This window comes from Lepus europaeus, chromosome 4, assembly GCF_033115175.1.
Source record: "Lepus europaeus isolate LE1 chromosome 4, mLepTim1.pri, whole genome shotgun sequence".
Taxonomy (NCBI): domain Eukaryota; kingdom Metazoa; phylum Chordata; class Mammalia; order Lagomorpha; family Leporidae; genus Lepus; species Lepus europaeus.
Genome location: NC_084830.1, coordinates 76,286,518 through 76,302,960, shown reverse-complemented (window position 1 = coordinate 76,302,960; position 16,443 = coordinate 76,286,518). Strand labels below are relative to the sequence as shown.

Sequence of the window (16,443 nt, the reverse complement as noted above, 5' to 3'; positions counted from 1 at the left end):
TTAGATTGATTTACGAACTAACATTTAACCACTTTTATATTTTAAATAACATCTGTAAAGGAACTTCATCATCCCATATTATTTCAACAAACATTCTTTGGAAGATCTTCTCTGTAAAGAGACATTTAAGGCTCTTGTTCTTAAATTCATAATTTTGTCAAAGATCTTATAACCAAGTGTTGATAAAAATGTTATTTGGAAAAGGAAACAAAATTTTGATTCCCTTTGGGCATACATTTTTTTTTAACTTGGAAATTTTGCTTAGCTTTATTTCACTCTCAGTTTTAATAGTTTGTAAAGTGGCTGGCACCGTGGCTTAGCAGGCTAATCCTCCTCCTTGCGGCGCCAGCACACCGGGTTCTAGTTCCGGTTGGGGCACCGGATTCTATCCCGGTTGCCCCTCTTCCAGGCCAGCTCTCTGCTGTGGCCCGGGAGTGCAGTGGAGGATGGCCCAAGTGCTCGGGCCCTATATCCGCATGGGAGACCAGGAGAAGCACCTGGCTCCTGGCTTCGGATCAGCGAGATGCGCTGGCCGCAGCGGCCATTGGAGGGTGAACCAACGGCAAAAAGGAAGACCTTTCTCTCTGTCTCTCTCTCTCACTATCCACTCTGCCTGTCAAAAAAAAAAAAAAAAAAGTTTGTAAAGTAAAATTTATTTTATTTTATTTTTAGGTTTTCTCATCCTTTCTATGAGTTTTACCATCTGTACTTTTTACCAACAATTGTTTATCAGTTAGTAATAGAGAAGAATCATTAACTAGGAGAAAATGTCAAATCTAAAATTGAAGGAGGCAGCCCTCATCTATCTTGACAGAAGTGGAGGTCTCCAAAAGTTTATAGATGATTGCAAGCATTACAATGGTATGTTCAGTAAAAGTGACTTTCTTTTAGAAACTTTCAAATAGAATTCCTACCTAAAACTATCCTGACTTTTACCTTTCTATATTTTTACAGATTCAAAACAAAGTTATGCTGTCTATCGTTTTAATATTTTAATAAATCCCTCTGATGTTGTTGAATTAGATGCTGAGCTTGGAAATAACATTTTACACCAGCCTTTGAAAGCTGCTCAAGTTTTTCAATCAGTAAGTTCAAGAAAGGGGCAAGCATTTTGTCACAGCAGGTTAATCCACCACTTGGAGCATCCCATATTGGGGTGCCAGTTGGAGTCCTCGCACCCCCTCTTCCCAGCCAGCTTCCTGCTAATGCAACTCGGAAGCAACAAATGATAGCCCAAGTATTTAGGTCCCTGCCACGCATGAGACCTAGGTGGCGTTCCTGGCTCCTAACTTCAACCTGGCCCAGCCTGGGCTGTTGCAGGCATTTGGGGAGTCTCTGTCTTTCTGTCTTGAATTCTCTGTCACTCTGACTTTCAAATAAAAAAGTAAACTTTTAGAATTAGGAATGATTTTATGCTGCATGAATTTTTTGGTAACATTTTTGTTTGTTTGAAATCACAGGTCTGTTTTATTGCTGTTAAGACTCTCTCATTAATTGGACAATTACAGACTGAAACTCAAGTAAGTTTTAGTAAAGTTTAGCAAAGAAAACTTAGGTACAAATTTTCAAGATGACTTGTAAACAAGTATTCTTATATTCAGGTTTTCTGCTTATTAAAAATAATACCACATTTTTCAAAAAGTTCAATGGAATGTATTATATATGCATCTTTATTTCCTATATTATCACTTATAACATTAAACGTTTTTAAAATAAAACATTTCAGGCCAGCGCCGCAGCTTACTAGGCTAATCCTCTGCCTGCAGCACTGGCACCCCGGGTTCTAGTCCTGGTTGGGGTGCTGGTTCTGTCCTGGTGCTCCTCTTCCAGTCCAACTCTCTGCTGTGGCCCGGGAAGGGAGTGGAGGATGGCCCAGGTCCTTGGGCCCTGCACCCACATGGGAGACCAGGAGGAAGCACCTGGCTCCTGGCTTCAGATCGGTGCAGCGCGCTGGCCATGGCGGCCATTTCGGGGGTGAACCAACAGAAGGAAGACCTTTCTCTTTCGCTCTCTCTCTCTCACTAACTCTGCCTGTCAAAAATAAATAAATAAATAAAAATAAAACATTTCAAGCATACTCAAAATAAAGAGAATAATACAGTGAACCTCCATGTATCTATCACTCAGATAGTCAGTGTTAAAATAGTTTGCCATAGTTGCATTATCAATATTTTTCTGAAATATCTTAAAGCAAACACCGAACATGTTATTATTTTACTCTACATACTTCAGTAATAACCTCTAAAAATTATGGACATTTTTCTTAAACACATCATCACCCTTTACAAAATTAACAAAATTCCTTGGAATGAAGGAAACTAATATCCAATGCATATTTAAATTTTCTCAGATGTCTCAAGAATACTTTACAATTTTTTTTTAAAAGCTCTTATTTAATAAATACAAATTTCATAGGTACAGCTTTAGGAATATAGCAGTTCTTCCCCAATACCCGCCCTCCCACCCCCACTCTCGTCCCACCTCCTACTCCCTCTCCCATTCCATTCTTCATTAAGATTCATTTTTAGTTATCTTTATATACAAAAGGCCAACTCTATACTAAGTAAAGATTTCAACAGTTTGCACCCACACAGACACACAAAGTATAAAGTACTGTTTAAAGACAAATTTCACTGTTCATTCTCAAAGTACAACACATTAAGGAAGAGGTCCTACATGGGGAGTAAGTGCACAGTGACTCCTGTTGTTGATTTAACTATTGACATTCTTATTTATGATGTCAGTGATCATAAAGCTTATCATGAGCTGCCAAGGCTATGGAAGCCTTTTGATTCCATAAACTCCATCAGTATTTAGACAGGGCCGTAACTTACAATTGGTTTGTTCAAGTCAGAATCAAAATAAGGTCTATAACATTTTAAATAGTTCTTATATCTCACTTACTTCTTTCAACATAGAACCATTCCCTTTCCCCTTCTCTTTTCATTCCAGTGACTTTTTAAACTAGTTAATTTCTCTGTGGAATATACATAATCTGAATTTGTCTGGTGGCTTTCTTGTGATGCTGTTTAATTTTCCCCTATGTCATATATTTCTAAAAGACTTTTTAGATTCAGATTGATCTCATTTTGATAAGAATACATCATAATTAGTGTCATGTATTCTGTATTACACTATGTCTGAAGTATATAATTATTGTTGTCATACTTCAGCAATGTCAAAACTGATCAGTGGATTAAATGATGTATTTCTGATCTTTTCATTATACAGTTTCCCATTAACTTTCACATAGTGGTTTTAGCAACCATTGATATTCACTGCTTATAATCTATTATTCTAGTAGAGCTGCAGAATTGTGATTTTTCCACTTGTAATTTGGCATCCTTTCTGAATTTATTAGCTGAAATATTCTATGAAAGAAAAGTTTCACCAGTTTGGTAACTCTGAAATATAATTTGTACAGCAAAGGCAGGATAAATGTTTGATTTTTTTTTCCTTTATTAATTTTCAGAGAATAATGAGTTGAACTCTAGCAGCTTGCAATGACCATTTTTTGTTTTTCCTGTTTTTAAATATGAAAAACTCATGAACTTCTTAATATATCTCATACATTTCAATGAATATCTGTCATTCTTTTTGATTCTTACATTATCCTGCCTTTGATCGTTGGGAGACCCTTCAAGTTTGCTCTTATGTCCTTATGACACATGGTGTCATTAATTTTTCTTTCTTCTTTTTTTTTTCCTTTGCATTCTTTTGTAATAGCTCCCTTGGTATCTGGCAGAAGATTCTCCTCAGGGTCCAACTGCTACATTTTCTGTACCTGATTTGGAATGAGCTATTTCCCCCCAAAAAAACCCCTGGTCCCTTTTCATGATTAATATTTAGAAAGCATGATCTGAGTGCTAAGAGTGTTAAATACTATAAGACCATTGTTTTTTAAGTGTTTTTACTGGAAATGACCAGGAAATGCGTGCTTTAGTGAAAAATGTTTATAATGGTATTATCAACTAAAATTTTAGCATATAAGATTTTCACTTCTTTAATTTTATACTCAAATCTGTTTTCAGTTATGCTTAAAATTATGATTCCTAACAACACTAATGTATCAATTACTTGAGTTGTTCTACAATCTACTTACTACCTTGTAATGCAAGTCCAATTGGAGCTGCAATTTCTGTTAATACTATTTTTATGTTCTCATTAGATTAATATAGTGCTGAAATTAACACATTTACCTCCTCTGCCAAGTTATGGTCTTGATCTTTGTGAGTTTCCACTTGATTATACATCTCAGAGATATTATATGCTGCAAGGAATTGTGATTGCAGTGACGACAGTAACCAAGTACACACAAGGTGCAAGATTTCTTTGTTCAGATGAAGCTTGCCCTCTTTCAAAAGGTAAATATTAAAATATAAAATAAAAACATCATAAATCTATTATTTATTGCTGTTATATTTGTAATTACTTATGATTAGAAAGAATGGAATAAAATTTGACATCTAATGTTTGCAACTTTACTTTGAAAAAACTTGAAATGCTTTCTTTTCCTCTGTTCCCACCTCCAACTTAACTAGTACTCCTATACTGCCAAATACTTGGTTTTCTCACACATTGCTTCATGACTGTTCAACACTGTTTCCTCCCCATTTCAATCAAACCCTTTGGCTTAACTTCATTTCAGTCCTTTTCCAGGTTCTTTTCCATTTATCTGTCCTCATCCTACATTGGGTTAGATGGCTCACCTCTCTTCTCTGAATGTTCTGAACTTAGGTTTCCCATTGCCACATATAGAGATTATGTATCCACCAGCTTCTTAGCACAGTATTTAGCAAGTCATACAATGAATGTTAATTGAATTACTCTGAGCCCAAAAGCAAAATATATACTTTGAATTGGATTCACATTAAATGATGGAAAATAGTTAAATCTGAAAACAAATTTAGCTGACCACTGTTGTTTTTGTTTTGTTTTGTTTTTAGGATTTCAGTATATAAGAGTGCATGTGCCTGGTGCTACAGAATCTGCTACAATAAGAAATGACTTTTTGTGTGATCTCTGTGCCTCTTCACTTCAAGAAGACAGAAAATTTAGAGTACTTGGTGGTAAAAATTCAATTACATTTTGTAGTTAAAATTTTAAGATAGTGTCTGTTTTTTTAAAATTTTATTTTCATTTATTTGAAAGGTAGAGAGACAGACACAGAAAGACAGACAGAGACAGAGATCTTCCATCTGCTGGTTCACTCTCCAAATGCCCACAACAGCCAGGATGGGGCCAGGATGAAGCTAGGAGCCTGGAACTCAGTCTAGGTCCCCTACATGGTTAACAAGGATCTAAGTACTTGAGCCATTATCTGTTGCCTCCTAATCCTACACACTCTGATATAGGATGTGGCATCTTTTTTTATTTATTATTTTTTTGACAGGCAGAGTTACACAGTGAGAGAGAGAGAGACAGAGAGAAAGGTCTTCCTTTTTCCATTGGTTCACCCCCCAAGTGGCCGCTATGGCTGGCACGTTGCCAGGTGCTTCCTCCTGGTCTTCCATGCAGGTACAGGGCTCAAGGATCTGGGCCATCCTCCACTGCACTCCGGGGCCACAGCAGAGAGCTGGACTGGAAAAGGAGAAACTGGGACAGAATCTGGCACCCCAACAGAGACTAGAACCCAGGGTGCCAGCGCTGCAGACAGAGGATTAGCCTATTGAGCCACGGAGTGAGCCCAGGATGTGGCATCTTAAGCAACATCTTAACCACTGCATCAAATACCTGCCCAGTGCCTGCTATTTTAATGTGGAAATTAAATTGAATACATATTCTAATAACTAATTCTGCTTTATTCCTTGTCTAAAGATAAACAGATAGTTGAAATAATCTCCACAAAGGCACTTCATGCTTTTCAAGGATATTCCAACAACCAGCCATTTAGGTTTCAATCTCTTACAATTTTCCTAAGAGGTAAGTTCTCTTTGAACTCAAAACAAACTGCTATAAAACATGGGCCTGTCTTATTTGTGCTTATATATTATAAATGGTACTTCCATAGCTTAGTATTCACAACTCTTCTTATTCTTGAGTATTTTTGTAGAGTTATTCAGCTAATGTGTCAATTATTCATGCAGACATACAGCATTCACTTAAAAAATATTAGCATTTGCCAAGTCCCAAGCATTATGCTAAGTCCCAGGTTCAGAGTCATTTTAATGTCCCATTATCTGTTATGTGTGTTTTAAGTAAACATTAGGGTTATTGTTTTAGAATGTGAGCTTCAGCCGGCGCCGCAGCTCACTAGGCTAATCCTCCGCCTTGCGGCACCAGCACACCGGGTTCTAGTCCCGGTCGGGGCACTGGTCCTGTCCTGGATGCCCCTCTTCCAGGCCAGCTCTCTGCTGTGGCCAGGGAGTGCAGTGGAGGATGGCCCAAGTGCTTGGGTCCTGCACCCTATGGGAGACCAGGATAAGCACCTGGCTCCTGCCATCGGATCAGCGCGGTGCGCCGGCCGAGGCGGCCATTGGAGGGTGAACCAACGGCAAAAGGAAGACCTTTCTCTCTGTCTCTCTCTCACTGTCCACTCTGCCTGTCAAAAAAAAAAAAAAAAGAATGTAAGCTTCATGACAGTAAGGACTTTGTTTCTTTACTATACATAGGAAAAACTCAATAGATATGTTAATTAAATGAATGAGCATTACATATAATTAACTGTTGAGAACTGCCTGGGTAAGTACCAATGAGAATTCTGTGAAAGAGGAAGTCATTATCAACACGTCACCTAGGGAATGAGTCTTCATTGAGAATTCAGAACTGTGAACAAGTGAATAAGGTTCAGTCTTTTTCTAACAGGAGAACCTACCCTATTGAGTTGCTGTGACTCAATGAGTTACTATATGTAAAAGTGTCTGGCACATAGTACTTGCTAGATTTAAATTATTTGTTATCATCTGGGCTCACATGCTGCCCAGAGAAAGGGTAAAGAAGAGGGGAGAGTTTGGAGGCAGGGGGAAATAGATGTAAATTTTTGTTTTGCTACTTACTGTTATTTAGCTCTGTGAAAGTGACTTAACCTCTTGATTTCTTTGTATATAATGTGGAGATAAGGGTATCTATTTTATATTATATAATTACATCATGTGTGTGTGTATGTACCAGATATTGTAAACAATGAATGATACTTTTCAAAATTATTTTCTTCCTGAATAATATTGTTTATAAGCCATTTTTATTAACATTGTCATCTAATGCAAAGATGTTTCATCTTATATAGAATGATTTTTTTACAGTAATCAAAAGTAACTATTGTAATAGAATACCTAGCTGATATGTCACAAGTATCTTGAAATTAATTCCTAATAAGTATCAAAATTTATCAGCAATAAAAATTACTTCAATTTACATTAAGAGTGCTGCTATATATGCGCAGTATACTAATCAAAAATGAATACTTCATTACTAAGTGAACTACTGAATTGTTAGTGGTTCTGTATCTTTGAATAATAAAATTGTGTGTAAGTTTCGTTTAGTGAATATATATTTTCTTCTGTGTTTAATAATTTTAGATGAATTAGTGAACAAAATGAATATAGGAAATGAGTATAAAATTATCGGAATTCCAACCTGTGTAAAAACCTCACAAACTGCTGTGTGTATAGAAGCAAATAGCATCACTTTTTGCAATCCAAAAGGTAAGGAGAATGTTCGTATTGTAAATTAACAAATATTTAGATTTAAATGTTTGTTCAGCAAATAAATATTGTTTGCCTAAGTGCTGGGCACTCTTGTAAGCACTAGGAATACAGTTGTGAGCAGGACAGGGTTCTTACTCTGAAATTATCTGGTAGACAGCAAACATGTACGCCAACCAATAAAACAAGCACAGACAATAAGTGCCAAGAAGGAAATTAAACAAGATGACATTGTAGAAACTTGCCAACTCCGAAATAAACTTTTAAAAAAATATTTATTTATTTTATTTAAAAGGCATATCTTCCATCCATGAGTTCAGTCTCCAAATGCCTACAACACCCAGGGCTGGGTCAGACCAAAGCCAGGAGCTGGAAACTTGGTACTGCTCTCCTACATGGGTGGCAGGGAGTCAACCACTTGACTCCCTGCTACCTTCCAAGATGCAGATTAGCAAGAAGTTGGATTCAAATGCAGAGCTGGGACTTGGACCCAAGGATGCAGGCATTCCTAGTAGTGTCTTAACTACTACATCAAACACCCACTCTAAACCTTGGTTTTTGCAGTTTTATAATTAGTAATGAGCAAAATATTTCAGGATGCTAAGAGTTAGAGATTAGTCAAAGGGTTTTTCCTAAACTATCCACTATTTTCTAGCTAAGGCAATTCTAAATAACAGTTGTTGTGGTCTGAGAAAGGGAGCTCAATAAAATAACACCCTTTCCTTATCTGAATAATGGTCCAATCAAGAAAAAATATGGAGGCCATCACTGTGGCACTGCATGGTAAGTTCACCCCCTGCCACAATGGCATCCCATGTGAACCTAAGTTTGTGTCCCAGCTGCCCTGCTTCCAATCTAGCTCCCTGTTAATGTGCCTGGAAGAGCAGTGGAAATGGCCCAAGTATTTGGGTCCCTGCACCCACATGGGAGACCCAGATGAAGCTCCCGCCTTCAGCCTAGCCAAACCCTGACTGTTATAGTCATTTGGGGAGAGGACCATAGAGGTGGAATATTCTCTCTCTCTCTCTCTCTCTGTCTCTGCCTCTCCCTCTCCCTCTCTCTGTATCTCTTCCTTTCAAATAAAGAAATCTTTTTAAAAGTGTATATGACAGGGACCAGCACTGTGGCATAGTGAGTAAAGTGCCAGCATCCCATATGATTCAAGATCTGGCTGCTCGGGGCCGGTGCTGTGGTGCACTAAGTTAATCCTCTGCCTGTGGCGCCAACATCCCATGTGGGTGCCAGTTTGTATCCCGGCTGCTCCTATTCCAGTCCAGCTCTCCGCTGTGGCCTGGGAAGGCAGTGGAAGATGGTCTGAGTGCTTGTGCCCCTGCACCCACGTGGGAGACCTAGAAGAAGCTCCTGGCTCCTGGCTTCGGATTGGTGCAGCTCTGGTCATTGCGGCCATTTGGGGAGTGAAACAATAGAGGGAGGACCTTTTTCTCTGTCTCTGTCTCTGTCTCTCTCTCTCTCTCTCTCTCTCTCTCTCACTGTCTGTAACTCTACCTGTCAAATAAATAAATAAAATCTTAAAAAAAAAAAAGACCTGGCAGCTCCATTTCCATTCCAGCTCTCTGCTATAGTATGGGAAGGCAGTAGAAGATGGCCCAAGTGCTTGGGCCCCTGCACCTGCATGGGAGACTCAGAAGAAGCTCCTGGCTCCTGGCTTCAGATTGGCCCAGCTCTGGCCAGTGCTGCCATTTGGGGAGTGAACCAACAGATGGAAGATCTTTTTTTCTCTGCCTCTGCCTCTACCTCTGTATAATTCTGCCTTTCAAATAAATAAATAAATAAATCTTAAAAAAAAAAAAAAAGTTGAATATGGTATCATCAGAAGAGCTATAAACTGGGCCGGCGCCATGGCTTAACAGGCTAATCCTCCACCTTGCGGCGCCAGCACACCGGGTTCTAGCCCCGGTTGGGGCGCCGGATTCTATCCCGGTTGCCCCTCTTTCAGGCCAGCTCTCTGCTATGGTCCGGGAAGGCAGTGGAGGATGGCCCAAGTGCTTGGGCCCTGCACCCCATGGGAGACCAGGAGAAGCACCTGGCTCCTGCCTTCGGATCAGCGCGATGCGCCGACTGCAGCAGCCATTGGAGGGTGAACCAACGGCAAAAAGGAAGACCTTTTTCTCTGTCTCTCTTTCTCTCACTATCCACTCTGCCTGTCAAAAAAAAAAAAAAGTCACTAAAATTAATGTAGGCTAAAAAGTAGACACATGAGTTTAGAATATGAATAAGCCATGAAATTAAACTGGTGAAGTCAGAGATGCCGAATTGCAGGTTCAGTCTCTCTTTCAAAAAAAAAAAAAAGAAGAGCTATAAACTGATCATTTTAAAATTTACTAATTATTTTAAACTTTTTTTAAAAAAGAGTTATTGATTTATTTGAAAGGCAGTTACAGAGAGGCAGAGGCAGAGGAGAGAGCAATCTTCCATCTGCTGGTTCACTTTCCAGATGGCCACAATGGCCAGAGCTGGGCTGATCCGAAGCCAGCAGCCTGGAGCTTCTTCTGGGTCTCCCACATGGGTGCAGGGGCCCAAGGACTTGGGCCATCTTCTGCTGATTTCCCAGGCACATTAGCAGGGAGCTGGATCAGAAGAGCAGCAGCCAGGACTCAAACCGGTGCCTATATGGGATGCCAGCACTGTAGGCAGTGGCTTTACTTGCAACACCACAGCACCAGCCCCAAATTCATTATTTATTATCTGAAATGCAAAAAGAGATTTAATAAATTTTTTATTTAATAAAATTTAATTAAATATTTTTATAAAATTTAATAAAAGATTTAAGAAATTTAATAAAATAAATTTATTATTTATTTATCTGAAATGCAAAAAGAGAAAGTGATTTTTTTCATCTGCTGGCTTACTCCACAAATGCCTACAAGAGCTGTGGCTAGGCCAGGCCAAAGCCAGAAGCCTGGAACCAATCTAGGTCTCCTGCATGAGTTATAAGGACCCAACTACTTGAGCCATTACCTGCTACCAACGGTGCATAATAGCAGAAAGCTGGATGGGAAGCAGAGCCAGAACTCGAACCTAAGGACTCTAATATGGGATGCAAGCGTCCCAGGGAGCAGCTTGACCACTGCTCCAAACGCTTGCCACAAAAAATATTTTAGATTCAAAAAATTCTGGGATCGGCATTGTGGTGCAGCAGGTTAAACTACTGCTTGCAATGCTGACATCCCTTATCAGAGTTCCTGTTGAAGTCCCGGCTGCTTTCCTTCTGATCCAGCTCCCTGCTAATGCACCTAGGAAAGCCGAAGAAGGTGGCTTAAGTCCTTGGACCCCTGTTACCCACGTGGGAAACCCAAATGGAGTTCCAGGGTCCTGGCATCAGCCTGGTCCAGCCCAGACTGTTGCCATGATTTAGGGAGTGAACCAGTGGATGGAAACTCACTCTCTCTCTCTCTCTCTCTCTGTCTCTTCCTCTCTCTGTATCACTCAGCCTTTCAAATAAATAAATCTTAAAAATAATAAAAATTAAAAATTTTAAAACGTGTTTTCTGTTTTGTCTTTAAAACTCTTTCTAATATAGATTTTAATATTTGCTTTCAGTTCCCTCAGGAGTTAGTGACAACTTCAGATGTCTCCTCTCCTTGACTTCTAGCTCATGCTGGAAGTTTACAGCAATACTTGCAAATATCTTTGCAACACAGATTGTTCCTCCTGGGACTTATAATTTGCTCAAACTCTGTTTGTTGATGAGTCTAGTACAGACAAGTGATCGAAACAAGGAACAAGATTGTCTGGATATTTTAATTGTAACAAGTGATACAGTAATTATAGACAGGTAAGTCAGTTTTCATTTTTCTACAAAATTCCATTCAATAACATTGATTCAGTGTACCCAAATAAGGCTTTCAAAAGTGCCACAGTTGGTGGGGACATCACCCCTATCTTGGAATAAGTTTCTCAGCATTTTGGGGCTCCCCAATTACAAGTACCCTTTTATTAAAAAAAGTTAGTTAAGTGCTCATATTATATAGAATTATGTCAAAAATAAATTTATAGGATAAATTTAAATTTTTTAAAGAAAAGTCAAATTGACATTAATTTAATTGAATAGATGTTTTGCCAAAATTAAATTGCCACTGACAGGGTAAATATGGTGGCTAATGCTAGAGACTGCACCAATTTATTCTTCTTACTAATGGAGAACGAACTATTTGTTTCCTCACAACCACACCAACTCTTGGTAATTTCAAACTTTCACATTAAAAAAAAAAAAAGATTTATTTATTTACCTTGGAGGCAGAGTTACAGACAGAGAGAGAGAGAGATCTTCCATCTGCTGGTTCACTCCCCAAATGGCCATGATGGCCAGAGCTGGGCATATCTAAAGCCAGGAGCCAGGAGCTTCTTCAGGGTCTCCTACACTGGTATAGGAGCTAAAGCTCTTGGGCCATTTTCCATTGCCCTCCCAAGTCATCCAGGGAACTGGATAAGAAGTGGAGCAACTGAAACTTAAATTGGTGTCCATATGAGATGTCGGTGCCACAGGTGGATACTTAACCTACTTCACCAAGCACCAGCCCCAAACTTTTACATTTTGCCATCTGATGGGTGGAAATGCTGTTTGATTTTAATTTCCATTTCATTAATTGGAAAAACTTTTGGCATCATTTAGGGCTTATTGAAACCTTATATTATTTTTCTATGAACCTCCTCTTCATGATCATTAGTCATTTTTATTGCATTATTCACTTATTTCTTATTGATTTGTGATGCTTGTTGAAAATTAAGGCGCTTGTCTTTTCCTGTTCATCATTAACCTTTTGACTTTTGTTATGATATTTGGGTCTGTATGAGAGATTTGGTTTGTGTTGCTCATTCAAAATAATCAATCAGTTTTTTTTTTTTAAGATTTTATTTATTTACTTGAGAGGTAGAGTTACAGATAGAGAGAGGAAGAGACAGAGAGAAAGGTCTTCCATCCACTGGTTCATTCCCCAAATGGCTGCAACGATCGGAGCTGGGCCTATCTGAAGCCAGGAGCTAGGAGCTTCTTCTGGGCCCAAGCACTTGGGCCATCTTTCCCAAGCACATTAGCAGAGAGCTGGATCAGAAAATGAACAGCTGGGGACACGAACCAGCATCACAGACAGAGGCTTAGCCTACTATGCCACGGCACCGGCCCCAGTCAATGAGCCTTGACAAATGCATATATTCCTGTAATCACCACCACACTAAAAAACAGAAAATTTCCATCACTCCAGAAATTTCCCTCTTCTAGTCAGTACTATCTCCACAGGCGATTTCTGTCCCTATAGATTAATTTTCCTGATCTTGAACTTAATATAAATAGAATAATGTAGTGCATTTTTGGGGGTCTAGTTATCTTTTGCTCAACATAATGTTTTTGAAATTATTCCATTTGTGTGCATCAGTAGTTCATTGTTTTGACTGATGAGGAGTATCTCATGATATGAGTGTCAATATTTGTTTATCCATCCTCTTAACTGATGGCCATTTGGATTTTGCATGTTTTGGACAATTATTTAAAAAGCTTCCATAAACATTCTTTTTTTTTCAAGATTTATTTTATTTATTTGAAAGGCAATGTTACAGAAAAGAGAGGGAGCAAGTGATCTTCCATTTGCTGGTCTACTCCCCAAATGGCTGCAACACATGGGGCTGGACCAGGCAAAAGCAAGGAGCCAGGAACTAGGAGCTTCATCCCAGTCTCCCACCTGGGTTCAGGAGCCCAAAGACTTGGGTCATCTGCTGCTGCTTTCCCAGGCACATCATCCTGGAGCTGCATCAGAAGCAGGGCAGCTGGGACTCCAGCTGGCACCTATATGGTATCCTGCATTGCAGGCAGTGGCTTAACCTGCTATGCCACAATCACAGGCCATAAACATTCTTTTCTTTTCTTCTAAAGATTTATTTTATTTATTTGAAAGACAGAGTTACAGAGAGAAGTAGAGCCAGAGAGAGAGAAAGAGAGAGAGAGAGAGAGAGAGAAATCCTCTATTCTGCTGGTTCACTCTCTAAGTGACCGCAACAGCCAGAGCTGAGCTGATCCGAAGCCAGAAGCTTCCTCCAGGTCTCCCATGTGGGTGCAGGGGCCCAAGGACTTGAGCCATCTTCCACTGCTTTCCCAGGCCTTAGAAGAGAGCTGGATCGGAAGAGGAACAGCCAGGACTTAAACTGGCACCCATATGGGATGTCAGTGCTGCAGACTGGGGCTTTAACCCACTGTGCCAGGGCACCAGCCCCATAAACATACTTATATAAGCCCTTTTGTAGGCATGTATTTTCATTATTTTAGGTAAATACCTAGGATTTGATTGTAAGGTAGATATGAGTTCTACTAGTTCTGGTCCTGAACAATATTTGTTGTTTTTGGTCTTTCATTTTAGCCATTCTAGTGGATGAGAAATGGTATAATGTGGTTCTTTTTTTTTTTTTTAAGATTTATTTATTTATTTGAAAGTCTGAGTTACACAGAGAAGAATGAGAGGCAGACAGAAAGAGGTCTTCCATCGCTTTGCTGGTTCACTCCCCCGATGGCTGGAGCTGAGCTGATCCAAAGCCATGAGCCAGGAACTTCTTCTGGTCTCCCACATGGGCGCAAGGGCCCAAGCACTTGGGCCATCTTCTACTGCTTTCCCAGGCCATAGCAGAGAGCTGGATTGAAAGTGGAGCAGTCAGGACTCAAGCTGGTGCCCATATGAGATGTTGGCCCTGCAGGCGGCAGCTTTACCCACTACGCCACAGAGCTGGCCCCAATCTAATGTGATTCTGCTTTGCATTTATCTGATGCGCACTAGTTTAAGCCTTTTTTGTGTGTTTATTGTATATCTTTTATGAAGACACTCATTTTTTGGTTGGATTGTTCAGGATACATGTTCTTTGTCACATATGTGTATTATAAAATTTTTATCCCAGTCAAAATATTTTTTTTTTTGACAGGCAGAGTGGACAGTGAGAGAGAGAGACAGAGAGAAAGGTCTTCATTTGCCGTTGGTTCACCCCCCAATGGCCGCTGCGGCCGGCGCACCGCACTGATCCACAGGCAGGAGCCAGGTGCTTCTCCTGGTCTCCCATGGGGTGCAGGGCCCAAGCACTTGGGCCATCCTCCACTGCACTCCCGGGCCATAGCAGAGAGCTGGCCTGGAAGAGGGGCAACCGGGACAGGATCGGTGCCCTGACCGGGACTAGAACCCAGTGTGCCGGCGCCGCAAGGTGGAGGATTAGCCTATTGAGCCACGGCGCCCAGTCAAAATATTTTTAAAAAATATTTTTCTTGGGGCTGGCATTGTGGCATAGTGGGTAAAGCCACTGCCTACAACACAGGCATCCCATATGGGTGTCAGTTTGAATCCTGACTGCTCCACTTCTGATCTAGCTCCCTGCTAATGCACCGGCGAAAACAGTGGAGGATGGCCCAAGTGCATGGGCCCCTGCACCCACAAGAAGAAGCTCCTGGCTCCTGGCTTCTGTCTGGCCCAGTCCTGGCCATTGTGACCATTTGGGGAATGAACCAACAGATGAAAGATTCTCTCTCTCTCTCTCTCTCTCTCTCTCTCTCTTTCTCTCCCCCTCCCCCTCTCCCTCCCCCTCCCCCTCCCCATCCCTCTCCCTCTTCCTCTGTCTGTGTGACTTTGCCTTTTGAATAAATAAATCTTCAAAAAATTTTTTTCCTGAGGTTGATGCTGTGGCATAGCGGGTAAAGCCGCCACCTGCAGTGCTGGAATCCCATATGGATGCCAGTTCAAGTCCCGGCTGCTCCACTTCCAATCCAGCTCTCTGCTATGGCCTGGGAAAGTAGTAGAAAATGTCTCAAGTCCTTGGGCCCCTGCACCCACATGGGAGACCTGAAAGAAGCTCCTGGCTCCTGGCTTTGGATTGGCACAGCTCCTGCTGTTGCACCCAATTGGGAGTGAACCACCGGATAGAAGACCTCTCTCTCTAACTCTCCTTCTCTCTCTATGTAACTCTTTCAAATAAAAATAAATAAATCTTTAAAAAAAAGCGATAAAAATTTTTTTTCCTAAAGTTATCTTTGATGAACAGATTTTTTAGTTTTGATGAAGTTCAATTTATTAAGTTCTTTTATGATTATTGTTTTCAGGGTTTTGGTTTTTATTTTTATTTTATTATTTATTATTTAATTTTATTTATTATTTATATTATTATTTATTATTTTATTTTTACTTATTTGTTATTTCTTTATTTTCATTTTATTTGAAAGGTAAAGATAGCTTCCATCCACACTTTCACTCCCCAAATAATCCCAACAGCTAGGACTGGACCAAGGTGAAGTCTGGAGCACAGAACCTAATCCAGGCCTACCTTAGGGGGTCAGGGACCCAAGTACTTTGAGCCATCACTGGCTGCTTCCCAGTGTGCACACTAGCAGGAAGCTGAATCAAAAGCAGAGCTAGGACTCAAATCCAGGGACTCCCGTATGTGATACAGGCATCCCATGAAACACTGTGACACCTGTGCCAAATGCCCTCCCCTTGGGTTCTGTTTTAGAAATCTATGCCTGCCAGCTGGCGCCGCGACTCACTAGGCTAGTCCTCCGCCTTGCGGCGCCGGCACACCGGGTTCTAGTCCCGGTCGGGGCACCGATCCTGTCCCGGTTGCCCCTCTTCCAGGCCAGCTCTCTGCGTGGCCAGGGAGTGCAGTGGAGGATGGCCCAAGTCCTTGGGCCCTGCACCCCATGGGAGACCAGGAGAAGCACCTGGCTCCTGCCATCGGATCAGCGTGATGCGCAGGTCGCAGCGCGCCTACCGCGGTGGCCATTGGAGGGTGAACCAACGGCAAAAAGGAAGACCTTTCTCTC

At 40.7% G+C, this 16,443-nt stretch overlaps 1 protein-coding gene across 1 annotated transcript in view; it reads left to right on the top strand.

Annotated features, from left to right (window-relative positions):
- The first annotated feature begins 767 nt into the window (after nt 1-767).
- Nucleotides 768-16,443, top strand: part of MCMDC2 (minichromosome maintenance domain containing 2) — a 34,904-nt gene continuing 19,228 nt past the window's right edge. Inside the window, exons 1-8 of the mRNA XM_062188401.1 lie at nt 768-861; nt 955-1,085; nt 1,461-1,520; nt 4,169-4,364; nt 4,947-5,069; nt 5,818-5,922; nt 7,518-7,643; nt 11,205-11,439. Coding sequence (XP_062044385.1) covers nt 768-861; nt 955-1,085; nt 1,461-1,520; nt 4,169-4,364; nt 4,947-5,069; nt 5,818-5,922; nt 7,518-7,643; nt 11,205-11,439 — 1,070 coding nt within the window. The remainder of the gene's footprint in view (nt 862-954; nt 1,086-1,460; nt 1,521-4,168; nt 4,365-4,946; nt 5,070-5,817; nt 5,923-7,517; nt 7,644-11,204; nt 11,440-16,443) is intronic.